Source organism: Eriocheir sinensis, unplaced genomic scaffold (assembly GCF_024679095.1).
Source record: "Eriocheir sinensis breed Jianghai 21 unplaced genomic scaffold, ASM2467909v1 Scaffold544, whole genome shotgun sequence".
NCBI classification, from domain to species: Eukaryota; Metazoa; Arthropoda; class Malacostraca; order Decapoda; family Varunidae; genus Eriocheir; species Eriocheir sinensis.
This window is the reverse complement of record NW_026111881.1, coordinates 150,406-177,912: the sequence shown is the minus strand read 5'-3', so window position 1 is coordinate 177,912 and position 27,507 is coordinate 150,406. Positions and strand designations below refer to the sequence as shown.

General features: G+C 43.3%; 1 protein-coding gene and 2 non-coding genes across 3 annotated transcripts; all 3 read right to left on the bottom strand.

Annotated features, from left to right (window-relative positions):
* Positions 1–1,001: 1,001 nt before the first annotated feature.
* On the bottom strand, positions 1,002–27,432 carry LOC126993023 (uncharacterized). The gene is made up of 9 exons (XM_050851850.1): positions 27,246–27,432; positions 14,335–14,626; positions 7,152–7,370; positions 5,096–6,958; positions 4,723–4,822; positions 3,990–4,129; positions 3,027–3,209; positions 2,507–2,613; positions 1,002–2,390 (listed from the first exon to the last, which is right to left on the bottom strand). Exons 1-9 carry the CDS (start codon positions 27,314–27,316, stop codon positions 2,297–2,299), a joined length of 3,069 nt encoding a protein of 1,022 aa, XP_050707807.1. The 5' UTR covers positions 27,317–27,432; the 3' UTR covers positions 1,002–2,296.
* On the bottom strand, positions 16,244–16,406 carry LOC126993025 (U1 spliceosomal RNA). The gene has a single exon (XR_007747262.1). It is a non-coding gene; the product is annotated as a U1 spliceosomal RNA (small nuclear RNA).
* On the bottom strand, positions 23,549–23,741 carry LOC126993026 (U2 spliceosomal RNA). Its single transcript, XR_007747263.1, has one exon. It is a non-coding gene; the product is annotated as a U2 spliceosomal RNA (small nuclear RNA).
* Positions 27,433–27,507: the final 75 nt, after the last annotated feature.

Sequence of the window (27,507 nt, the reverse complement as noted above, 5' to 3'; positions counted from 1 at the left end):
TGAGCAAGTCACATATCACGACAGCCAGATAAAATTCGCCTGCGCCGCTAACGGGCTGGGGTCCCCCAAGACAGCCTATCGACGCTCCAGGCAGCACCTTAAAAAAAAAAAAAAAAAAAAAAAAAAAGTCAACTTTAATATCCTTTAGAGCCGAGCTATAAGTGCTCCTGCTTGTCTAAAAATGGGCCTACTTTTTTTACCCTTTTGAACTGAGTGCCTCCTTTTATTTAAGTTTGAACTTTTTGACAGGTGTCTTAGAACTCTAGGACTATTGGGACGTTTGGATTATCCGTGTTGAGATAATAGGATTTTTACTGTATTCGCTCCTCTTATGGCTCCTTAGATCTTCACTCAACTTCTGCTGCTGAGAATGATTTGGGTACATATTCTCAGATGCTTTTGACACACAATTATTTCCAAAGGCCACAAAGTAGCTTGGTCAGGTTCTCATGAGTGTTTTGCACATTCATGGAGCAGAAGCTTTATCAAACTATCAGTTGGCTCATAAAACAAACCATGGACATACCCACAAGCTCTGCAAAAGCCTTATCAAGTGTGGGTGTGTAAGCCCCGAAGTGTTTGAGAGAGTGGGCCTCGTTCAGTCTTTCAGGAGTCAGTATATGCACACTTCCTTGTAGTACTTATGCCTCCGAAGCTCGCTGAACCAAATTTGTCCATTTTTCCATTTTTTTTTTATGATGTATATTACCTACTTCAGAATTGTCATATAATTCTATTTGCTTTATCTCTGTATCTTTTTATGACTGAAAATATACATTGGAGCAGTGGTGGGCACCGCCAACTGAAAAGTTAGCTTCACTTACTGGTAATCCACTAAATAAAAAGTTAACTTCGCTAAACCGCTAAACTGATAAAAAAAAAAAAAAAAAAAAAAAAAAAAAAAAAAAAAATGTTGAAAGCTAATGCTAACCGCCGACTTTTTATATGGATTTAGCCTCGGTTTAGTATTTTGGCTCTAAAACCCTTAGAAACACACCTGATTGATTGATTGATTGTTTATTGTTGCAAGTAAAACAACAAAGGAGAAGGGAGGAGCATGCCATCCCAACCCCCAGGCAGTACAGAGTGTGATTATACAACTAAGGATACATGTGGAAGTAGCACCAGGAAACTAAAAAGATACAATGGTGGGGGACAAGTGCTAAAAAAAAATAAAGGCCTTGATTTAGTCAAGGGAGCAGACATAAGGGACTGTACATATGGACTACAATCTAGAGGCAAATGCAGGATACTCGCTATAAGCACAGCTGAAAGAACACACCTAGTGACATGAAATTGCAATATGTTGTAGCTTAGACATAGAGCTTTCCAGAAAGGTATAGCATGCCAAAATCAGATGAAGATAAGGTGTACACATATAAACAAATTAAATTCAACATACACTTTATTTATGCCTTTATATGAACTTGCTATACCAGTGCAGAAAGACAAGAACAAACTTGTATGAATTTTTTAGTGGATTTCATTAGCGGAGGAGGAACTACATTTAGCGGAAGCTAATTGGTCCGCTAGCTGTTTCTAACGCTAGGGAAAACGCTAATCAGCTGACGAAAAAGTCAACTTTGCTAATTAGTGTTAGCGGATTAATGGAACCATGCCCACCACTGCACTGGAGTGTATCTTTGGTGTGTTTATCATTGATCCCTGTGTGTGTGTGTGTGTGTGTGTGTGTGTGTGTGTGTGTGTGTGTGTGTGTGTGTGTGTGTGTGTGAAAATAAATCATAATATAATATGATAAGTAACACAGAACTAAAGTATATATAAATTCCTGCAAGTGATAATAAGTACAAATAAATGAAAAGGTACCTTTTCAATGAAGAAGTTTATTCCTTACATAAGCAAGGGAAAAGCCAAGTCAATGACAACAACAACAATAATAATAATAATAAAAATAATAATACCTAATAAAAAAAATAAAAAAAATAAAAAAAAATAAAAAAACAGCAAGAACAATAAGCATCTTCCTTACGTCACAGTCTATCACATTCCTGGTGTTGCCTCGTCACCTGCCGTGGCTGCCAGGTGAAGGTTGCAACCCCTTGCACAGCCTCACATCACCTTCTTGAGCTTGGTGAGGCAGGACACACACCTCACAGTCTGTCATATCCCCTGGTGCTCCCTCGTCACTTGGCGTGGCTGCCAGGTGAAGGCTGTCGCCCCCTGCACAGCCTCACATCACCTTCTTGAACTTGGTGAGGCAGGACACACACCTCACAGTCCATCACATCCCAGGTTTTGCCACGTCACTTGCCATGGCTGCCGCCCCTTGCACAGCTCATGTAACCTTCTTGAGCTTGGTGAGGCAGGACACACCACTTCCTGGCTGGCTAGAGATGACACGCAAACACCCGCTCACACCAGATTCAAATCTGACGGACAGGACCCATGGACACACTGTGAGAACAGTCCCACACAGCCCTATGTTCAGCAGCTTGCAGCAAGGACAACACATGAGACAGAGGTCTTTCACTTGAGGGCTACTCACCTGATGCTTTCACAGACAGCTGCAGGCAGTGTGGGGGGTGCCAGGGGCAGCACCTCTGCTGGTCGGCACTGCTTAACGTGTTCTACGATGGCCTCATTGTCCTCCACCTGTGTGGGCAGGTAGGTGAGGAGAAGAGGTGTAAGAGGAGGAGGAGGAGGAGGAGGAGGAGGAGAGAAATAAAAATAGATATGAGAGAGAGAGAGAGAGAGAGAGAGAGAGAGAGAGAGAGAGAGAGAGAGAGAGAGAGAGAGAGAGAGAGAGAGAGAGAGAGAGAGAGAGAGAGAGAGAGAGAGAGAGAGAGAGAGAGAGAGAGAGAGAGAGAGAGAGAGAGAGAGAGAGAGAGAGAGAGAGAGAGAGAGAGAGAGAGAGAGAGAGAGAGAGAGAGAGAGAGAGAGAGAGAGAGAGAGAGAGAGAGAGAGAGAGAGAGAGAGAGAGAGAGAGAGAGAGAGAGAGAGAGAGAGAGAGAGAGAGAGAGAGAGAGAGAGAGAGAGACAAAACAAAGAAGAATCACACCACCCACCCTGCCAGAAGCTGTGAGGTAGACCAGCACACCGCCAGGCCTCAGAGCATCCAGACCAGCCACTAAACATTGCTGAAGGAACCACACATGGCTGCCGGGAGTCACACCACCACAACCATCACGATCGTCACTTCCACCACAGGGAGCGTTGACGAGAACATGAGTGAAGGTGTCTCGTAGAACCTATGGGAAGAAAAAACTTTTATTATTAGTAGTATTATTAGTATTATTATTAGTAGTAGTAGTGGTATGAGATTAAGCAGATAGAGGGAAGACTGCAAACACTATATGGCCTTTCTGTTCAGCTGATCCCAAACTCCTGAGATGCCAAGAAAGAAAAGATGAAAGATAAGTGATGAGAATGGGAAAGAGGACTAGATTATACAGAAGATGGCAGTTATCCTCCGTTCAGACTACCTAGGCAAATAAGCCCCTCCCCCTTCCTCATCAGTGCATATCATTGGCTGACTCGCAACCACAGTAAGCCCTTCCCTCCCTTCCTTCCTAACGCAGTGTACGAGAAGTGTAACTAGGGTGTGCGAAAGGTTGCGTCTCAGTGGTTGATGGGCTGATGGGGCTGAAGCTTGTTTGTGAGACCTGATAGAGTATAAGAATGGAAAGGCTGTGCAATGAATGGGGGGGGATGGGGAGGAGAGAGAGAGAGAGAGAGAGAGAGAGAGAGAGAGAGAGAGAGAGAGAGAGAGAGAGAGAGAGAGAGAGAGAGAGAGAGAGAGAGAGAGAGAATTAAACATGATAAAAACGAAGAAAAATATGAGAAAGGGAGTTGGAGAAAGAAGATGAGGAGGAGGAAAAGCAGACGACTAGACAAAAAGGAGGAAGAGGAGGAAAAGCGCAGATGAAGAAATGAAGAAAGAAACAGGAGGAAGAGAAGCGCACACACACACACACACACACACACACACACACACACACACACACACACACACACACACACACACACACCTGGGGCAGACGTAGGAGGTGCAGCCTGGTGATGAGCACACAGGTAAGGCCACACGTGCTAATGACCTCCTGCACACCTGGGAGACTTTGGCAGGTGAGGAGATTGCTCACTACCAACCCTCTGTCCTTCATGTGGAGTGCTGAGGGTGAGAGGCAAAGAGAAGGTGAGTGAGTGGGTGGGTGAGTGAGTGATTGACTGGCTAATTGATCGAGTGAGTGACTGACTGACTTACTGATTGACTTACTGACTGACTGACTGATCGACTGGCTGACTTGAATGAGTGAGTGAGTGAGTGACTGACTGGCTGACTAACTGATTGAGTGATTGACTGACTAACTAATTGACTTACTGACTGATTGACTTACTGACTGACTTCCTGACTGACTGACTGACTGATTGGCTGCCTGACTGATTAACTAACTGACTGACTAACTGACCAACTAATAGACTGACTGACTGACTTGCTGACTGACTGATTGACTCCTGATGCCTTACTGGTGAAGTCATGGCCCTGAAACACCAATGGAGACGAAGCGCTCAAAGGGTATATAAAAAAAAAGTCTTCCACATAACTTCAGTGACCTCTGGATCTCAAATGGCCAAGATGTGGAGAGATTGTTCAGCCCAAACCCTTATACGAATTTAAAGTTTGACCTATCGACACATTGTACATCATAACTAGGTAAAAACATACACACACACACACACACACACACACATATTTACACACACCTGCCAGCAATGTATGATATCCGTTAGCAGCACACAAGTCCAGCAATGCATCCCCTGGGCCTAAGGAAAGGGACATCACAGCAAGGACACTGGCAACACCCTGAGAGAGGAGAGAGAGATCACAGTGACAAAGAAACATGAGAAAAATAAAGAAAAATATGAGAAAGGGAGTTAGAGAAGGAAGATGAGGAGGAGGCGGATGAGCAGATGAGTAGATAAAGAAAGGAGGAGGAAGAAAAGAGAGAGAAAAAAAGTATGAGTAAACAAAGTAAATCATACCAACACATTTTCAAGCATTATCGTCAACAACAACAAAAATAATATATGAACCACAGCAAGACGAAACTCAACATACAGTCGACCGAGTCCTTACCATTGAACCATAGGAGAGGAAGGGCTCGGTAGTGGGGGCCAACACTCCTGACGGTGGTGCTGACTTCGACACCAAGAATCCTGTCCACGGTGGTATTCTAGGGTCACTGTGCCTCTCTAGGTATTGGACGTACTTTTTCTGTTGGTGCCAAGCAAGCATCTCTCGCCACCTGCTGTTTGGCACTCCCTTATCCTGGTTCTTTTCTTCCTCTTTGTCGTCTTCTTCTACCTCCTCCTCCTCCTCCTCCTCCTCTTCCTCCTTCTCTGTTTCGTTCTTAGTTTCATCTTCATTTTGTTCCTTTTTGAACTCCTCCTCCTCGTTTTCCTGTTCTTTCTCTCCCTCCGTTTTCCTCTCTTTTTCTTTCTCTTCCTCTTTGTTGTCTTGTTCTGCCTCCTCCTCCTTCTCTTGTTTAGTTTCTTCTTTCTCTGTTTCATTCTTAGTTTCATCTTCATTTTGTCCCTTTTTGAACTTCTTATTTTGCTGTTCTTTCTCTCCCTCCGTTTTCCTCTCTCCTTCTTTCTCTTCCTCTTTGTTGTCTTGTTCTGCCTCCTCCTCCTCCTTCTTCTCTTCTTTAGTTTCTTCTTTCTCCTTCTGGTTTGTAGTTTCATTCTCATTTTGTTCCTTTTTAAATTCTTTTGTCTCATGTTCCTGTTCTTTTTCTCCCTCTTGTTCAGCTTCCTCTATCTTCCTCTCTTCTTTCTCTTTCTCTTCAACTTCCTTATTTTCTTTTCCTTTTTCAGTTTTCTCCTCTTCCTCTTGTTCAGCTTTCTCTATTTCCTTCTCATTTTCTTTCTTTTCCTCATTCTTCTCCTCATCAAGTTGTTTCTCTCCCTCTATTTTCTCATGTTCTTTCTCTTCTTCAGTTTTCTCCTCCTCTTCATGTTCTTTCTCATCCTCTTTTTCAGCCTGCCCTTTTTTCTTCAGCTCCTCTTCCTCCTCCTTCTCTCTCTCTTGCTCGGTACATCTGACAGGTCCATCATCATCGCCACTACTGGTACTTGGCTTTCTTGAGGGCAAGGCATTACTCTTAAACTTGGCGTGAAGAAAGGGTAGGAGATGAGGTATGTCTGATGAAGGTACTGGTGAGGACTTGGTGATGGTTTGCCTTGGTGTTGCTTGGTCCTGATGGTAGTGGTGATCCTGTTGCTTGAGGTTCGTTAAGTTGGTGGCAATTACCTGACTTCTATCAAGCTGGTCTTTTTGTATATTTGGTAGTTTGATTCTGGTTGTTCTCCTTTGCCATGTTCCTGTAGCCGTATTTTCATTCTTGTTTGGTTTGGTGAGCAGTCGCGGTGCTTGAGTTACTGTTATTCCTTCATCAACCTCATCTAAGTCTACCTGTTTGGCAAGTCCCTTTATCTTTTGTGATTTTGCCTTGACCTCGCTTTCCTTCATTACCTGTGCTTTGTTGAACAGTCCCGGTGCTTGCCTTGATCCTATTCCATCACTAAACTCTTGTGGGTCTTGCTGGCTGGTGGTTCTCCCTATCTTGGTATTCCTTCCTTTCATCAGGTTTTCATTAGTGAGCGGTCCTGATGCCTTTCTTCTCTTCATATCTTCCTTTACTTGTTTACCTAACCCAGTGATATCCTTTGGTGTGACTAATCTTGCCTCACCAAGGTCATCACCCTCTTTCTTGTTTGACATCACTGACTTTTCATCACCAAACTCTCCCTTCCTGTCCGGCGTAATGTCTTCCACAATCTTCTCACTTCCATTTTCAATCACAGCACTCCCATATGTCTTCCTCCTCTTCTTGGTGGCCTGGAGAGGTGAGTGGTGTGTGAGGAGTGCCTGCTGCTCCTTCTCTGGCACCAAGCAGTCCACCACCTCACTCACCAGCAGTCCGCACAGTGATGTTTTCTGCCAGTGAGGGTGATGGGGTTAAGGACTGAGGCTCGGTAATATTTTTCAAACATCGCCTATGCGTGTTAGGTCTTACCAAGTACTCGTAGTTACCAATAAGGTAGAATAAAACAAAACCAAAATAATAAATCAACAAGAAGTAAATTGCAATCACCAGAAGAAAATTGTAATTAAGCATCCATCAATTTACCACAGGAAACAGGCGTCCATGCCAAGCACGACACAAATCTTCTATAGCGCAGCTGTCCGGCGGTGGTGGTGGTGGTTGGGGCGGTGTGGCGTGGTGTGTGTGTGGCAGGCAGCGAGGAGTCAGCATCATCACACACCTGCACCAAGGGATGTCCTCAACACACACAAGTGAAGGAGAACCACCACCACCCAGCCACTCACACATCTGCTGCTTGTTTACCTGTGTGTTAGAGCAGAGATGGTTAACCTGGTAGCAGCAACAGGCCAAATTGGTGGCTTTACCATGTAGCAGCAACGGGCCAAATTTGTGGCTTTACCATGCAGCAGCAACGGGCCAAATTTGTGGCTTTACCATGTAGCAGCAACGGGCCAAATTTGTGGCTTTACCATGTAGCAGCAACGTGCCAATTTTGTGGCTTTACCATGTAGCAACAACAGGCCAAATTTGTGGCTTTACCATGTAGCAGCGACGGGCCAAATTTGTGGCTTTACCATGTAGCAGCAACGGGCCAAATTTGTGGCTTTACCATGCAGCAGCGACGGGCCAAATTTGTGGCTTTATCGTGTAGCAGCGATGGGCCAAATCTGTGGCTTTACCGTGTAGCAGCGACGGGCCAAATTTGTGGCTTTACTGTGTAGCAGCGACGGGTCAAATTTGAGGCTTTACCGTGCAGCAGCGACGGGCCAAATTTGTGGCTTCACCATGTAGAAGCTAGGGGCCAGATTTGTGTCATGATAGAAACCACCCAAAATAGATGATACATAAACTGATCACAAATGCTTTAATATATATTATGAAATGGTTTGTGTGAGGGGTGATTTTTTTCTCATTTTTCTCGCTTAGAGGGACCATTAAGAAACATGATCCCCGCTGCTACCGGGTTAAATTTATCTTTATTACTATTACTCCTCATCATGTACAGATGATGTGCCATAACAGGTGTACAGGGCAGGATACGATAGGATGTATCTAAAAGAGGTAATATGTTTGTGTAAGCAAAGAAACAGAAGACAACAGCAATGCTAGAGAAGAAGAATAAATAGTATTCAGTAGAGCACAAGGCATCAAGTGATAAGCACCAATTAAGCTGAGAACACTCAAGTTTGTGAGTAACTTCCCTCCCTGCTGGCTTTATGGGATGTTGATGCTCAAGGTGATAAAACCCATTTCATCTGTTTTCAGTTCTTCCAGAACTAAACCATCATAAAATTTTCCTTTTTTTAAAATGATTCTTACCCCAATTTTTTTTTACCTTCTTTTGCTTTTCACAGTTAATTTTTAACTAAAATGCAGACTGATACAGTAGCCTTGCCACTTACAACATCCTGAACATTACTGAGGGATCAACAGGAAATTGTTTGTTTGGTGAAAAGATTCCCAAATAAATTTTGTAGACTGTATGTGGATTGCAAATAATTAAATCTCCTGGTGTGGACTGCCATGTAGGCACAGGCTGTGTGTGAGCATACTTCAAGCACAAAGGATTAATACTGACGGGCAGAGGCAAGAGATTTTGACCAGGACGGAAGCACAGTTTTTAATAATAAGAGGACATCAGGTCCAAAAGCCCTCTAAGGATTTTGGCCAGAGAATGCAACACACAGAGAAGCAAACACACACACACACATATAAGCCCAAAAGAGATAAAGAGGAATTGAAATCAATTAAGGACCTACTAAAAAATTTAAATGATGACGAGCAACAAAGTATTGAGGAAGAGGTGGAGGAAATCCACAGGATGGGTCCTTACACAGAAGGAAAGACCAGGCCAATAAAAATAAAGTTAAGATCACAGAAGGCGGCTGAGGATATTTTGTACAGAACAACTAAATTAAAGGAAACAGAAGATTGCAAGGATATATACATAAAGAAAAATAGAAATGAAGAAGAAAGAAGGAAATGGAACGAACTACTAGCAGAGGCGAAGGAGAAGAATAATGAAAGATCTGTGGAAGAAAAGGAGATATTTTTTTGGAGAATAGTAGGGGACCGAGTCAGAAAGTGGTACACAAGAGAGAGGATAAAGAAGAACGAAAGTTAGAAAAGATAGATAAGAGTAAATGTTTAAGAGTGATGTATACAAATGTAGATGGTTTAATAACTAGTAAATTGGAACTGCAAGATTTCATAAAGGAGAAAGAACCAATGATCGTATGCTTAACGGAAACCAAACTGAACGAAGCTATTAAATTAGAGATAAATAAAAACTATGATATATGGAGGAAAGATAGAATGGGCAAAGGGGGAGGTGGAGTGATGATAATGACAAAAAAGGAGTTGACAGTGAAAGTGGTAGAATACGGTGAAGGTAAAGCTGAAATTGCGAAAGTAAATGTGGAAACCAAAAACAAGGAAAGGTTGACAATTATAACCGCATATGTACCACCTAGAACAAACTCATGGTGTAAGGAAGAGCACGACACTATGATCAATGACACTATACGGAGTTTAAGCAAAATGCTAAAGGAAGACAAAAAAGTTATGCTAGTTGGTGACTTCAATTGTAAAGAGATTGACTGGGAGACATTCGAGAGTAATAGTGGAGATAACGCATGGGGAGATAGATTCCTAAGATTGATGATGGAGAATCTTATGATACAAAGAGTGAATGAACATGCAAGATATAGAAGTGACGATGAACCGGCAAGACTGGACCTAGTACTAACAAAAGGAATATACATCAAGGATGAACTAAAGGCCCGGTCCCACAGGCCTTGCGGATGAACTGCGACTGAATTACACACGAAATTGGTAGGCATTCGCAAAACATACTCAGTATTCGGGATTCATGCTGAAATCAGTTGGCCAACCACCGCACATGTTCTCAATACATCCGCACTGGGTGATTCTTCCGCAACCAGATTTTTGAGCTGCCCAAAATTTTAGTTCAATAAAATTGTAATACATTAGCAATACATGCGCAATACATATACAATCCATCATAATACATCCATTGGTATTCGTTATGTTCGGCCTTTGTCCGCACTCACGGATAATTGCGTGTTGGTAGCGGAATGGTAAGCGTATATGTACCGAATGTATATGTACATATGTATAGCGCTATCACATCAAACTACGAATTATAAGAATGTAATCCAAATATATAGCGTATACATATCGTATAATTTGCGAATCAATAGCGATTGGATAACGGTAACCGAAGATTGTATATATAGTGAGGCCAGAACTGGACTCACATCAGTTGTTGTCTGGTTCTGGAGGAGTATACACCTATATACCATGGATTATCAAAGATCCCGTCTGATTGTTGCTTTCACCCAACAACATAACTGTCAAGTTGCACAACTCTTGTAAGTCCTTCAGGAAAGAAAAAGAAGAAGACGGTCAAGAAGACGGTCGGTCTGGGTCAGACCCTGGATTGGCAGAAGACTGGAGCTGGGGATCTACGATAGGCTGATGGTGGAGCTGCGAAATGAGGATCCAAGTTCCTTCCAGAACTTCATGAGGATGTCTCCAGCCATGTTTGATGAATTGGTAAACAGGCTAACTCCAAGACTCACCAGGCCAAGTACCAACTACAGAACAAACTTGCAGCCTGGACTCAAGTTGGCAGTTACCCTGCGGCACTTGGCCTCTGGAACCAAATACAGGGACATGGCGTATGGCTGGAGATTGCCACACAACACCATCAGCAAAGTTGTGAGAGAAGTATGTCAGGCTATATTGGATGAGTACCTGGATGAGCAGTTCACATGCCCTAGCACTGAAGAAGGATGGCGCCAACTATCCAATGAATGGATGCACATATGGAACTTCCCCCACACCATTGGCGCCATCGATGGCAAGCATGTCGCATGCAAAGCTCCCCCCAAGATAGGCTCTGAATACTACAACTATAAGGGCTTCTTCAGCATCATATTGTTAACCATGGTCAGTTCAGACTATAAGTTCCTGTGGGCAGACGTGTCTGGGAATGGTTCAGCATCAGATGCCCAGATGTTCAACCACAGTGAGCTGAAGGAAGGCCTTGAGAATAACAACATCACGGGTTGGCCACGTCCTGACCCCCTTCCCAATGACACACAAGATGTTCCCTACTTCATCGTGGGTGATGACGCTTTCTCCCTGAGGACATACCTAATGAAGCCTTACAGTGCCAAAAGAATGACCAGGAAGGAGCGCATCTACAACTACAGGTTGTCAAGGGCCAGGAGAGTGGTGGAGAATGCTTTTGGAATTCTGGTGAACAGATTTCAGGTCATGCTCACTACCATGCAGCACCATGCAGACACAGGGTAGGAGCAGTAGTTAACCCAAAAGCCAAGGGCGTCGCCCTCTTCTTGATGGTGGGGTTGTGAGACATCCCAGCTGGCTTCTGGGGCTTCTTGAAAGGTTGGGCCGATATCTCCCTCCTTCCAAGTTGGCTGGCGTACTGCTGAGAAACAGAGCAAGCGCCCGTTTTTTATACCTCAGCAACTCAAATGCCACACATGCGCAGTGCATGCGCAATATCCGGGATACATCCGCTCTACATCATCCATCCTTCCACGATGTGTTCGCTATTCATTCGCTTTGTTTGGAATGCATCCGCTCCGCTTTCGGAATACATATGCAAAATATACGCTTTTTCCGCATTGTATCCGTCTAATACTTGCAATACATCCGGCCTGATATAACGGTATTTCTCACCCTCAGAGGGCTTTCTCAATGCTTTCCGCTTTTGTTCGTAATACATCCGCGACACATTCTTAATACGTGTGTAATTCATACGGTTCATATCCGCACATTATTGCGGAAAAAAAGTTAATTTTAGTTGCGGATGACTGCGGACGGCTGGAACCCAGCAAAACTAGCATCCTCGATTCATTCGTATTTCATCCATAATTTTGTGGGACCGGGCCTTAAGGTATGGATGTCCACTGGGCAAGAGTGATCATGTAACCATAGAGATTGATACAGAAGTGGAGGTTACTAAAGAGGACGAATCCTACAAATCAAACAGGCTAAACTATATTAAGACAGACATGGAAAACCTTCGGAAGTTTTACAAGAAAGTGGAATGGGATGAGTTACTGAGAAAAAATAAAGTACAAGAAAAGTATGATATCTTTATGGAAGCCTATAACACTGGTGTCAAAAAATATATACCCGTATATAGACCCAAGTTAAGGGTAGGAAGGACTGGTTTAATGCCAAATGTGCAAACGCAAAAGAAAAAAGGGACAAAGCATGGAAAAGACTAAAAAGAAGGAAGAATCAAAGAAGACTTCAGAATGGCAAGAAATGAATATGTGAAAATAAGGATAGAAGAAGAAAAGGGATATGAGAAGGATATTGTGGAAAAATGCAAAGAACAGCCCAAGTTGTTTTACAGATTTATAAATGGGAAGACTAAACCGAAGGAAACAATAGAAAGACTGAGAGACGGGAAAGTGGAAGTCAATGACCCTAAAGGTATGGCAGAGCTATTAAATAGAAAATTCCAGCAAGTCTTTACCAAAGAAACAATCTTTATTGCGCCACAAGAGAATAAAATAGAAGTTCATATGGAAGAGATTATGGTAAACAAAGAAGAGATCCATAAATTACTGGGAGAACTAGAAGAGGGAAAAGCAGTAGGACCGGATGGAGTTTCTGGGTATATTTTAAAAAAAATGTAGAGATGAATTAATTGTTCCAATATACGACATCATTAGATGCTCAGTAGCAACAGGTACGGTGCCCAATGAGTGGAGAAGGGCTGAAGTGGTCCCCATATATAAAAGTGGAAGGAAAGATGAACCTTCAAACTACAGACCCATATCCCTGACAAGTGTTTTGTGCAAAATATGTGAGAAAATAATAAAGAAGCAGTGGACTAAATTTCTAGAAGAGCATAAGTTAATTACCAGCAAACAATATGGATTTCAAAAGGGCCGATCATGTGTTACAAACTTACTCAGTTTTTACTCAAGAGTGACAGACAGAACTCAGGAAAGGGATGGATGGGTTGATTGTATTTATCTAGATTTGAAAAAGGCCTTTGACAAAGTTCCACATACAAGACTATTATGGAAACTGGAAAATAAAGGAGGATTGAAAGGAAATATGAAAAAGTGGATGGCAAGCTACCTAATGGGAAGGGAGATGAGAACTGTGGTCAAGGACATAAAATCAGAATGGAGAAATGTAGAAAGCGGAGTACCACAGGGTTCAGTATTAGCACCGATAATCTTCCTGGTATATGTAAATGACATGGCTGAAGGAGTTAATAGCTACATAAACCTGTTTGCTGACGACGCTAAATTACAAAAACATATAAGAAACAAAGAAGATTGTGAAATATTGCAAGAAGACCTATACAAAATTTGGAAATGGAGTATGGATTGGGAGATGGAATTTAATGTGAAAAAATGTCATGTTATGGAAATGGGTAAAAGTGAAACAAGACCAATCTGGATATACAAAATGGGAAATGGTGAAACATTAAAAAAAGTGCATGAAGAGAGAGACCTGGGAGTAGTGATGAGGATGATAATCAACCAGAGATTCATATAAATCGTATCTTTAGAGACACATATAACTTGGTGAGAAATATTGGAGTAGCATTTAGCTACATGGACAAGGACATGATCAGAAGGCTAATCACTACCATGATTAGACCAAAATTAGAATATGCAGAGGTAGTGTGGTCCCCCCATAAGAAGAAGCATATAAAGAAACTAGAAAGAATACAGAGGATGGCATCAAAAATGGTCCCAGAGTTGGAGGGATTAATATACGAGGAAAGATTAAAGGAAATGAATTTAACAACACTGGAACAAAGAAGAGAAAGGGGAGACCTAATCCAAATTTATAAATTATTAAACAAAATAGATGAAGTAGATAATGAAGAACTGCTACTAACAGAAGGAAACATAAGCAGAAATACAAGAGGACACAGTAAAAAATTGAGAAAGGGGAGATGCTTGAGAGACACAAAGAAGTATAGCTTCCCGCAAAGAAATGTAGAGGTTTGGAACAGTCTGAGCGAGGATATAGTATCGGCGAGGAGTGTGCAAAGCTTTAAAGATAAGTTGGATAAATGCAGACACGGAGACGGGACCACACGAGCATAATGCCCAGGCCCTGTAAAACTACAACTAGGTAAATACAACTAGGTAAATACACACACCTACCACAGACATCCTCATCAAACATACCAAGACAATCACCAAAACACTTAATATACAACAAAACCCACCTTTAGAGTATTAATGATAACTGCGGTATATTCCTTAACCTTCTTTTCCCTTTCCTTCTCCTCCTCTTCCTTCTCTGCAGGATCATGCTGAGGACTATACTGCTGAGGAGGTGAAGGTGGTGAGGGGAGTGGTGAAGGTGATGAGTGGGGCTGAGGCTTGATGTTCCTTATGGGAGATTCTAACACTGACCACCAACTCCCACAGTCTCCCACCCAGTCAGCCCAGTCCCTTTCCAATGCTCCTCCTCCTCTTATGGTATGTTCTTCTTCCATGGTGTGCATATCTGTGTTGCTGTAGAGTAGAATAGAGCACAGAGGTGACAAAGAATAAGTGAGTGTGATGGGGTCACAGTTCCTTTGGGCAAGTGTATCTGACACCCACATTCTTAAATATTCTGAGGCTTACACACCCAATATTTTTTTCACAGCAGAGGCAGAAAAAAAAAAGCCTAATAGGAGCTGCTTCAACAAAAGAAAAAAAAATGGGAGGCCAGAAGAGGTCAATTTCAGGACTCTATAATTGATACTCTCCTAATGAGAGTTCAAGTTGAAGGTATATATAAAGACTTTAAATGAATCTAGCAAGATCAATGGGATGAAAATCAGACTGCCTATATGCTTCTGGAGGATAGTTTCCTTGAAGCAGAATATAGTCCAAAATATGAGAAACAAGTGTTAAATTTAAGTTAGAGCTTAATAAATACCTTGAAAATATAAACCTAAGCTACATAAATCTCAACCAACAACTACTAATCCTGAGGCTCAAAAACTGAAACTTGAGTTACCCGCAAGCCAGTGAGCCATACTGACTGGGTCTTCAGCCGTGCTGTTCAAAGAACATTATTATGGGACCAATAATACCAAAGATATCATAAAATTTATTTCACTTGTCAAGAAATACAAGGCTTAATGAACGCTTGTAAACATATGCAGAGATCTAATACTAAACCCTTTCAAAAAGAAGTAAAGGACAATAATCAAAAGGGGCAAACCAGTGTAAAAGTGAAATCAAAGGGTGGCCACACTGAAAACCCAAAGATAGGAAACATAGGTCCTCCTATATTGCTGCAAAATCCTCTAGGACAAATAAACTAATTCAGCCAAGGCAAATCAGTCTGATCCTCAAGTAAGACCCTAAGAGGTTTCCTAACAAATAAAGCCCACTCATTCAATGTAGCCTACTACAGACCCCTCATCCAACTGGGGACGTACAGTCGCGGATAGAAGTGAAGACAGATTTCAGTAACTTTTGTTCACAGGCACTATCTAGTTTTCCTTTTTAATTTGATGCACAAGCACATGTAGGTACATGTAATACATCAAGTCAAAAGATAAGTGAGAAATGCCTTCTACCCAGCCCCATGAGTCCCTGGCCTCGACTGCACCCACATTTCCAGAACCATAAATTATCATTCTAGGAATGTGAGGTTCGGCCCGAGTACTACTCGGTTCTTGGATTTGAGTGAGTACTCTCAATTTACTCGGTTCTTGCACTTCATTTCTTTGATTGTTTCAATCCCGCCAAAATATGGGAGATTTAATTAATCAATCGATCAATGATGGACTAATAAAGCAAGGATGATAAACTTGGCAAGTCACATTATAGCTTGGGACATGAAACTTATAACTGCAGTTATTTATATATATATATATATATATATATATATATATATATATATATATATATATATATATATATATATATATATATATATATATATATATATATATATATATATATGATGTGTAACAGTGTAAGTAGTTTCACAATTATATTTAGATTATATCATAAAGGAATGAATGTACGTTAAAATAAGCTGACATAAGTAACGTGGCAAAGCTGTACAGTGTACTCCAGCTTTCTCCTCATAGGGCACAGACACAGCCGCACTTTATGATGTGGTTTAGGAAGGGGGATGCGCGAACGCAATCCCCCGCTATCAAAAATTTCGCACTCGAGTTAACCACATTTGGGTTAATCGCAGGGGTCAGCACCGCCGGAGTGCAATGGTGGGCCTCGCCCTGGGAAAACCGCCTTCATGATCACAGTATCTCCTGTGCCAGGTAAGTATGCTTACTGCAGTTAGTTAGTTAAAGGTTTATTGCACATAAATCACATACATTACATAAAAAAAAAAAAAAAAAAAAAAAAAAAAAATTATATGCAAAGCGGGCACCAGCCCGCCGGTGAGGGAATCAGTGTCGATGTGGACGCTGTGCTGCTCACAGACTTCTTCCTGTGGTGGTGAGCGTGTTGCGGGCAGGTCAGGTCAGCGGGGCAGGGGTGCCGCCCTGAGCACCCGCAGCATCACCTCCCTGGGCATGTGGCGGACGAGATAGGCCGCCCTGGCCTCGCGTCTGCTAAGGAGGACGCCGCCCGCAGGCTGGGCGAGTGCTGGCGACTGTGTTCTGAGGGCGGCGGTGGCCGGGCAGGACAGCAGGTAGTGCAGCAGAGGCTGCCGGCTGTTTCTCCCGCAGTGGTCGCACTCCTGCCCCTGGAAGCCGTCGTGCAGCTCCTCCCTGACCCAGAAACCCAGCCTGACGCGCTGCAGAAGCACACAGCACACAGGCTCCACACGCGCGCTCCACAAAATCTTCCTTATGAAAAAGTAAGTTATTCTTCAATCACTAAGCCGCACGCTACTACCCTCCGAATAATAGCAAAATTCAGATTTGTATAACTGTCAAAAACTTTAAAAAGCTCTGCAAGTGAGTACATGAATCAAGAATGTAAAAAGAGTTCCACGGGCCAAGTGAGGCCCGCTGCCTGCCTGCACGCCCTCTACCGCCAGAACAAACCAACACAGGTTTATCATCCCGACATTTAATTCGCGTCTCAAACAAGATTCCCGAGAATATACTCCTTAAACAACCATCAAGTGAAACTGTTAATTGGAAAAGCATATATTTAAGTCTAAACTTACCATAGGCCAACTTTACTCGTGATGAAAAATATCAAAACATTTAGTTGAGAACACCATCAAGTTCATGACGTGACAAAACGTGTGGTATGTCTACACATACGTCTTCGCGGTGAAGTGAAGCTACTGCATATATATATATATATATATATATATATATATATATATATATATATATATATATATATATATATATATATATATATATATATATTCTCTCTTTCACCCATTCCTCTTCCTCCTTTCTCTCATCTCCCTCTCTCTTCATCCCTCGCTCCTACCTGTTCCTCCTCGTCTTCCTCCTTCCTCTCTTGCTAATCCCCAGGTCAGACACAGGTGTTCACTCGCGGTCTACCGCCGGTCGACCGGCGACATTTTTCGACACCACCGGTCGACCGGGAGCATCGCCAATATCTTTGAAAAATTTAAAGTTGACCGGCGGTGGTCGGCCGCATCTACGGACCCTCAGGGTCGACCGGCGGTAGACCGGCGGTCTGCCGCCGACAATCCCCGATCTTACAGCCGGTCGACCGGCGACCGGCTTATCGGGAGTCGTCGGGGACGGTCGCGACAGGGACCGGGAATGTGTGAGAGCCCTTAACTCATGAAGAAAAGAGAACAAAACATTTTAGTTGAGCATACCCTGAAGTTACTGATGGGACAAAACTATTGAGGAGTGTCTTAGACATGTTAGCATTTCCAAAGGTATTTCTTGATCAAGAAAAGATGACACTTGAAAAATGAAGCTAAATATAAGGTGACGAATCAGTATGAACACCGAAAACACTTGTGGTATGAGCGAAGCGCAGGGAAGGAATCAGCACTTAAAGAAAAAAAATACCAGCTAAATGTTCTCTGTCTCTAGACACTCACACCCACACATCTAGCGATACCCAGATTAACTATGCTGAGTTTGCTCTAATCGGGAGGGTGGTAGCGACAAGTCCAGCTCGTGATCAGGCCGTGGTGAACAACACACGATGGACAAATACCCATATTCATCTTGTTTCTTCCACCCCTGGGGAAGTGAAAATGATCCCGGAGTTGCGAGACGACCGGGCTGATTCGTGACAAAGGTGAAGCAACCCCACAGCCTCGATGGCCCTCATCTTAGCATAATATATGTCATTGTTTCTGGCTACCCCAGAGACACGAAATTACAGAGCTGATCCGTGCAAAGCAAAGCCCAAGCACTAACGCATGAATCATGCCTCCTTCATTCACCTTATAACATTATCATGAGTTTACTCCTCCCGTGGGGAAGTGGACCGATCCCGGAGGTACTGCAATACCGGTCCGATCCGCAGGAAAGGTAAAGGAAGCCCCTAGCACTTCGCCAGTCCAACAATCAGATTAATATCGTAGATCCCACCAACCGCGGCGCCGCCAGCTACACACACGCTTACCACGAAATATTCCTCATGCTCTAATCTGACTGTTACACTGCCGACTCCAGGCCGTGCGCTGCCACCCTCCGCCTTAAATCAAAATTCAGATTTGGGTTAAGCCCCGCATGAGTGCTTGAAAGTCGAAACAACCAAATCCGTCTAGAGATGGCTCGGGGGACCGTAGATATTAGGTATTATTTCCTCCCATGCGGGAGGAGTATTAACATGTATTTAGTTTAATTTTTCAAAGGTTAGCGGAGTACTAAAAAAATGAATGACTGACAGGCTGTATGCCTCTAATCTAACTAGCTACCGGCACAAGGGAGATTTGGGGAATACACATAAAGCGAATGAGCGAATATATGAACGCGAGTTACTGAAATCCCTCATCTCAAAGCCTCGAACCCCTCCAAGAAACCAATAACTAGTTAGTTAGATAGGTAGGGGTTTGATTGTAAAAGAATGTTCCGGAAGGGAGAGAGAGTCAGTAGTGCGGGGTTAAAAGATCACGTGATGGAGGGGAGAAGCTGATGAGTAAGCGAGGAGGAGGAGGGAAGAGCAGGACATCCGTGTACTGCTGGGAGGTCGGGGCGAGTGGAGAGATGGACACCTCTGACCAGCCCGCGAAATCTGAAAGCAGGCTGGTCAGAGGGTGTCCATCTCTCGTCTCCCAAGCCTGATCTTCCCTCCTCCTCATTCTAACTAACCAGTTATTGGTTTCTTGGAGGGTTCGAGGCTTTGAGATGAGGGATTTCAGTAACTCTTCATATATTCGCTCATCGTGTTATCTTCTCATAACCTTTTACGCACTTACATTCCTCAGCCACCCATTCACTCTCACTCATTCACGCTCCCACTCGCTCACACTTACTCACTCTGTCACTCACCGACTTACTCACATTCTCTCGTTCATTCATGCACTCGCTTACACTTACTCACTCTGTTACTCACTGACTTACTCACATTCTCGTTCACTCACATTCGGACCGTTACACGGGTATGACCAACCATTGTTATGCACTACGTTACCAAGGTAAATGAGACTTTTGGTGAACTCAATGTCCTCACCATATGCATGGACAGACGGAACTGTGTCATCCATAGCGGAGAAATCCACCAGGGGGTGGGGGGGAGGGGGTGAAGTTTGATTAACTTAGCAGGGAATATGGAGATGAGCGCAGCCTTCTCTGCCACTATTGGACACGGAAATGCGCGAAGCGTATGACAAATATAACAACACTAAATCTAACCTAATATTCCCTAACTATAACTAACCTAAAACAATCTGGCCTGATCACCCCCTGCCAAAATACAATGTGATAGACTGCACTCAAACTTTATACATCAATATTTTGAGATTTGTTTTGTGGAAGGCATGTGTTACTGCACTGCATTCAGAGAAAAAACAACAACAATGCATATTGTCAGAATTTCTTGTATGCTTCTGGGAGGCTCCTAGCTGACAGCTGCCTCATCAGGGGCTGCATGGCCACTTCACCTTGTAGCTAGACGAGTCCTTCCCTCACCTTCAATGATCACCGTGTCACCATCGAGTAGTCTAGTCTGGTCTGTTAGGGGGATTTTAAGGACGGATTGTGCAAAGTCTTCTACAAGCATGGAATTCGGCACACATGTAGTTTTTGACATGCTGAATTCAAATCTGCCGGGAGTCAAAGCCAATTCTCAATAGGGTCGCCATATTGAACAATTCAAAATGGCGGGCACTCAAAAACTGACTTTTCCGTTACTAGCCAACCAAAAGTCACATAATTACAATTAAAGGCACTTTCCTGGGGTTTTAGACCTCGCTGATTTTAAAGCTGATGTCTGTTTGGCGGTAGCATTGACAGGGGACGCTTTCCAATATGGCCGCCGCTAAAAAAAAAATTTTTTGCATAACTTTGACACTTTTAGCCATAGAACCACAAGTAAAACCTATTTTCATAGCTTATGAATGTCTGTATTTCACTCTCTTTTCAACACAGAAGCCTTATATCCGAGATCAAGGTATCAATTATTGATCAACAAAATCGGCTAATAACCATCAAGACAAACACTATCCAATCAATAAGGCAGTAAATTAAATCAATCAACCAACCAGTTTATCAATCAGACCACTTCCTGTGACTGTATAACACCGATTCATGAATCCTCATTGTTCACACATCCACCTTCGTATTTGCAGACCTGTGCAACGAACGCCAGCTTTGCAGTATTTGCAGTTCCCTGTGCATGACTTTGCACAGCCACACTGCAAAAGGATGGAACAGGCCTTACTGCTGTCCTCAAGGGTTGTCCAGAAGGGCAACCATCCACCACTGCTGTCCTTGTGCCACCCCAGTCATGGAAGTCAGGAATGTCCTGGTGGACAGACGTTGCCTAAATCCAAAAGAAGCTGGGCTGCAGCATTGCTCTGCGGATGTGTTAATACAAAGCAGCTTGTCTTGGTGGTAAGGCCTCTAGTGTCTTTTTCCCACTTGTGAAGAGTCGAAGCCTAGCCTCATTGACTCGTTCCAGACCACAGCTCTTGCTGTACATGACTACAACGAAGCGCATGTGCCGAGACTGTGGGCTGAGCTCTTGGAGTTCGCTGGTGAGGGCAACAAGGGTGTCCGTCAGTCCTGGTGTGCTCTGCCAGTGCCAGGCTGTCCAGGCTGACTTCTTGCCACATCCCAGAAAGTGTGACACGGTGTCACAGCCAGTGACCGCGTGGAATAGTGGCAGTGCCAGGCACCTTGATGGTCCCAGCTGGGCAGAGATAATGTGGATAGGAATGTCACGCATCTTTTTCCCATTGCCGAAACACACCCACAACTCGGACAGCCCAAGTGATGAAAAGAAGTGAATGGCCAGGATGACCACATCACTGTCGACTATGCGAACCAAGACAACCTGGTGGCGCTGCTGTGCTGCATGGGCGAGATGGAGCAGTATCCTAGTATCAGCCTCGGTGTGGTTACATGGCTGAAGATCAGACACGTCATGTTGTTTGTTCGAGAGGAAACTCTCCTTGTTGGTGCTGAGGAGAAGCCTTCCACCCAGATCCTGCTTCACAAGCTGTGTACTCCATGCAGCTTCAAACAGCCAAAAACTAGCGCTACGAAATTATTCACGTGGAACAAGCATCAACGAAGAAAGAACACCAAAATGTAACGCAACGAAATTATTCAAATCCGTGGCTGAGTAACAAGACAATACATCCTAATAAGTTATCCAAATGCAGACACTAAGTACCTGTACCCATGGACATTCAGTCCATGGGGAACCTAGATGTAGCTAAGAGGCTCTACTAATAGCGCAGGAGATTCACCACAAATCGTGTTCTGAATGAAACTCAAAATTGTATCAGCAAAATACAATAATTTATTTTTTCCAAACGAACATTTGATTATCAGAGGAAAAATATAATTTAGCTTCCCAAATACATTCTCCTTATATCAAAACTGGCATATTTCAATATCAAAGGACAATTAAGCAAGAGTAGCAGCAACCCGGCCACCCACATCTCTGCAGGCTCCACACGCGCACTCCACAAAATTATCCTTATGAACAAATAAGTTATTCTTCAATCACTAGGCCGCACGCTACTACCCTTCGAATAATAGCAAAGTTCAGAGTTTTATTACTGTCAAAATCATCATAAAGCTCTGCAGGTGAGTACATGAATCAATAATGTAAAAAGTTCCACGGGCCAAGTGTGGCCCGCTGCCTGCCTGTACGCCCTCTACCGCCAGAACAAACCAACACAGGTTTATCATCCCGACATTTAATTCGCGTCTCAAACAAGATACCCGAGAATCTACTATCATAAAATAACAAAACATTCAGTTGAGAACGCCATCAAGTTCATGACTTGACAGAAAACGGTTGAGAAGAGACTTAACTACAGGTAAATATTTCCAAAGAAACTTGCTGATAAAGAAAAAAATTATTTGAAAATTTGAGCTAAATGTAATGTGAGTCAGTGTGAACACCGAAATCACTCTTGTATACGGTATGACTGAAACGCACGGAGGAATTACCACTCGAAAGAGGAAACCCATTTTTTTTTTTTTTTTTTATGCACTGTTTGCTGGTTGGTGTATGTAATAAGTTCGCAGACTGGCAGCACAGCGTCTGGAGTCTGACTCGCTGAGTTGCCACTGATAGTCCAGATTGATACAGGCTTTGCAGATTTTTTTCTCTACTATCCTATTGCTAATGGGATATTATGAGTACAGTGGTGCGGCGTCTTCCGGAGTCATCAAGGTATTTTTCAATGAAAAGTATTCATGAATACTTTCAAGAAGTATTCGTATTTCTATTTGATTTAAACCTTTTCAGTGTATTAGAATTCGATTCGTATTCGTTGGAATTTGAAGTATTCGAATACACAATTTTGTATTCACTCCACCCTTGATTACACGAGCCGTGATTGATTAAAGAGCCGATTCGTGCAAGGCGAAGACACTCACACGGATCATATACCTACCCGATCCACAGTATAGCATTGCAACGAGTGTTTATTCTTCCCCTGGCGGTGGGGGCCGACCCTGAAGGTACTGTAATACCGGGGCGATCCCCGGCAAAGGTGAACTGATCCACGGCAGATGGAGCATGGACCCAATATTAAGGCAAGGGTAATCAATACCGGGCCGATCTCCGGCAAACTTTCTTCTTTATTTTACATCTTGCATAGTGCAAATAATTTAAAATTATGTTGATGAGCGGGCAGTGGCCCGCCGCTGGGGGAGTGTCAGGGGGCCACCCTAGTGTCCGGTCAGGTCACACCACACGCTCCGCTCCCTGCAGAAGGGTGTGCTGCAGCGTGTGGTCAGCATTTAGGAGGAGCGGTCTGCATCATCTTCAGGAGCAGTGACTTGCAAGCCTTAGGCAACTATCATGATCAAGTTTATTCCTCCCCTGGGGGAGTGGACCGATCCCGGAGGTACTGCAATACCGGGCCGATCCGCGGCAAAGGTGGAGCAAGCCCCTAGCACTTCGCCATAATCCAAAAATCAGATTAATATCGTAGATCCCACATGGGGATCGTATCAGATATTAAGCTGATAAGAACAGATACTACACTTTGATCTTAGCCAAAAGGCCGAGAAGCGATGCCGCCCACCAACCAAACGCCCGCTTTACCGCCGCCAGCTACACACACGTTCACCACAAAATATTCCTCATGCTCTGGACTGTTACACTGCAGACACCGGCCTGAGCGCTGCTACCCTACGCCTAGACTCGAAATTCAAATTTGGGGTATTGTCAGAAAAATTTAAACAAACCCCGCATGAGTGCTCAAGACACCCAAAACCATCTAAAGACGGCTCCGTCGGCCGCCAGAGACCTGTCACCAACAAGCACGCCCTTTACGCCCCAGAAGCGGCAAACACAGGCTTGCACCTCCTACACTAAGATCGCAGCTCAAACAAGAATTTATCGGGAATCTACCCATTACTCGAGAACTACATAGCACAATCAATAGGTAAATAATATACATGTTTGTGAGTAATACCCACTTAAATCATGACGAAAAATGAAGAAAACTTTTTAGTTGAGAATACCATAAAGTTATTTAATAAACAGAAAACTTTTGAAAGAGTAACTGAACATTTAGGGGGATTCAATCGATCGATCGACGATGGTGTAATAAAGCAAGAGTAATTAATTTGGTAAGTCACATTGTAGTTTTGAAGTCTACGTAAATGTTATCTGTTCTCAGACGAATATGAACAAGTTTAATCTCTGGCAACACTAACCCCCTCCCCCCCTCTCCCTCTAGCCATGTGATATGACTGCCGTCCCTCTTCTATTTACAAGGATCCATCTTAGATCACTGATCTGGCTGGAGAACCCGCGTTCTATTCACCATCGAGATCTGGATCCTCGTGATCTGGGTGATTGTTGATATCCTAGTTATATACACAAATGCTCATCATTTGCTTTTAAAATAAAATAAATAAACTTGGGTGGGATAGATCTCGACAGGCAGTCGACGAAAGACACGGTACTGTGTCGAAATTCATGTATGTATTCAGGATGGGATGTCTCGCGGTACCCAGATGTCTCATATGACACCACACCGGGCCAGTGATCTATATAGAGAGCTGATCAGTGTTCTAAATAGAAGACGCTTAATTAGCTTGTCGACAGAGCAAAGTAATCATTCAGTACTCGGTTTTGAAGAGTAATCACACCCGAAGTACTCGATTTGCAGAAAGTACTAAGTAAGGGCCGCATGCGACCCTCAATAAAGTTTAATGCGGCCCTCGGCAAGTAACCAAAAAATAACCTATCACTATCATAATACGTATACTATTAGTTCATTTAATTTTAATGATACGCAGCAGTAGAAATTATATTATAATTGATATTAATGAATATCTTATTATATGTGAACTTTATAATGTTATAGTATTAAAATGATAAAAAGGCTATTGCTCATCTGGCAGCCTGAATGCTGGCTAGCCTCACTGATTTTGTTGACTGAGTCCAGCGTTGCCACTCCTTGGCATTTTTTACTAGATCTTGGCTTTTGGGCTGGGACCTTCGGCCGTAGTATTAATCTTCCCCATTCCCTTTCCGTCCCCATCCCCATACGCGGGTCTGGGGTATGTGTAAACCGCCCCATCCCCTTCCCGTCCCCGGCGGGCCAGACAAGACCAACCCGCAGGTCATAATAATGTTGGCAGCACTTTCAAACCAATAATTACAGAAAACGAGATAAATAATGCATTTTTCACACACCATTGTATTCATATACATTATATATCATAAAACAAAACAATAGGGTAATTGATCTACATGTAAATAACAGGTAACGCGGGTAAGTTAATTTATGAGACAGGTTGGTATCCATGAATGGTCACACACCCGGCCAGCCATGGGGCAGCCGGGTTGTCAGGTCGTGTCATTGGTTGCATTTTTGTCTTAAATCAAGGTGGTCACCAAGAAATGCCCTTTTTTATAGTATATGTTAAGTATTCCCATAATAATGCCATATTTAGTCATCTATCTGCCGTCTTTTGCCATTTTTGGGGCAATTATAAAGGAATCTTCAGGAATAACTGTATGTTTACAATCAAATGGAAACACAAGAGTCTTTACAAACTAAAAGAAATATATTAACTTCAGCAAAGTTTGCGATACAATATCAGTCATAGAAATATTCTGATACTTTTCAATATATTTTCTTCTATAACAACAAACAGAACACTATTTATTCATGAAATATACGAAGGGGAACCTAAAGGTGTCCTGCCTCGCACCCCGCGGAGTCAATACTTTTTCCACCCCATCCGCTCTCCCTCCAGGTAGTGTTAATCAACCCCAACCGCCCTGGGACGCTTAAACTGCGGGTCACAGCCAAGGAAAAGGGATGGGATGGGAACGGGAATGGGGGAGATTAATACTACGGCCCCTTGGCTTTTTCCCCTTGAAAACAGGCTAATATAGGCTTTTTTTGAAAATTCCCTCCTGCTTGGCTATTCCCTTCGCTCGTGTCCCTGCCCTCTCATCCTCTCGATCAGTCTGGTCTCTGGCTTCGTACCCCTCTCCTGCTCAACCACTCCCTTCCGGGCCTTTCCCACCATTACCCATCCACTCTTACAGCCCTCTTCCCTTACCCGTCGTCTACCACACCACCTCCCCTGGACCCCTACCCAATGAAGTTCCCCCAACCTCCCTTAACACGGGTATAGTTTCGACTCCACAGCGATAGGCAGGTCTGAGTGTGAAAGGGATTTGGGAGCGTTAGTGAACTCTGACCTAAAACTAAGGAAGCAATGTATTAGTGCGAGGAGTAGGGCTAACAGGGTATTAGGCTTTATTAACAGGACTTTATTAACAGGACGGTAACCAACAGGAGTGCAGAGTTTTTTTTTTTTTTTTGTAGAGGTTTATTGTGCAACTATACAATATATGTGATGCCCGTGATTTGCATCCATTACATGCACATGCTCGGATACATAATAGATACACGTAAACAATATTATATAGTTGGACAAAGCGGGCATCGGCCCGCCGCTGTCGGGGGTGTTCGGCATCCTCAGACTCTATTTAGCGTTAGTTACGCCACACATAGATTATGCTGTCCAGTTTTGGTGCCCAAACTACAGAATGGACATCAGCTTGCTAGAATCAGTTCAGAGGAGGATGACCAAGATGATGCAGGGGCTGAGGAACCTCCCATATCAAAATAGACTGAAACATCTAAACTTACATGCACTAAAAAGACGAAGCGTGCGGGGAGATCTGGTAGAAGTATTCAAATGGGTAAAGGGTTACAACAAAGGCGATATAAGTAAAGTACTGAGAATTAGCCAGCAGGATAGAACTCGCAGTAATGGATTTAAATTAGAAAAGTAGAGATTTAGGAGAGATATAGGCAAGCATTGGTTTAGTAATAGGGTGGTGGGGGAATGGAATAGACTCAGCAATCACATAATGCAGGGACGACAGCTTGTTTTAAGAGTAGACTGGAAAGCTACATGGACGAGGACGACAGGTGGCAGTGAGGTGTGGGTGCAGTAAGGTGACAGGGTACTGGTGCGTGCATAGTACCGCCTGTAAAACGAGGATCAAGCCTCTACCGGTAACCCCTGAAACTACACCTCACCCATCGTGAGTAGTGGGGGGGATTCTGGAGCAGCCCTGTGTAGGCCACCCGGCCTCTTGCAGTTTCCCCATGTTCTTATGTTCACACCGCAGCCGCTCCACGTTTCCCCTCTCCCTGCCCAACAGCAAAATGTTGTCGCTCGTATATAGGTCTTCACTTTATTGTAGCTTATAATAGCCCATTTCCCCATGACCTGCAATTTATATGAAAAGTGTTTTGATTACGACCGTATCAGGCAAGTTACAATATGTACACAACATAA

Bases quoted from the DNA above. Each gene is read 5' to 3' on its own strand.
- LOC126993023 (XM_050851850.1), bottom strand. From the start codon at position 27,316: ATGGGGAAACTGCAAGAGGCCGGGTGGCCTACACAGGGCTGCTCCAGA. The intron at 4,823-5,095 runs GTAAGGACTCGG...CTCCTCTCTCAG, and splicing joins TCCTCTCCTATGGTTCAATG to GGTGTTGCCAGTGTCCTTGC. The intron at 3,210-3,989 runs GTGTGTGTGTGT...TTCTTCCCATAG, and splicing joins ACCTCCTACGTCTGCCCCAG to GTTCTACGAGACACCTTCAC.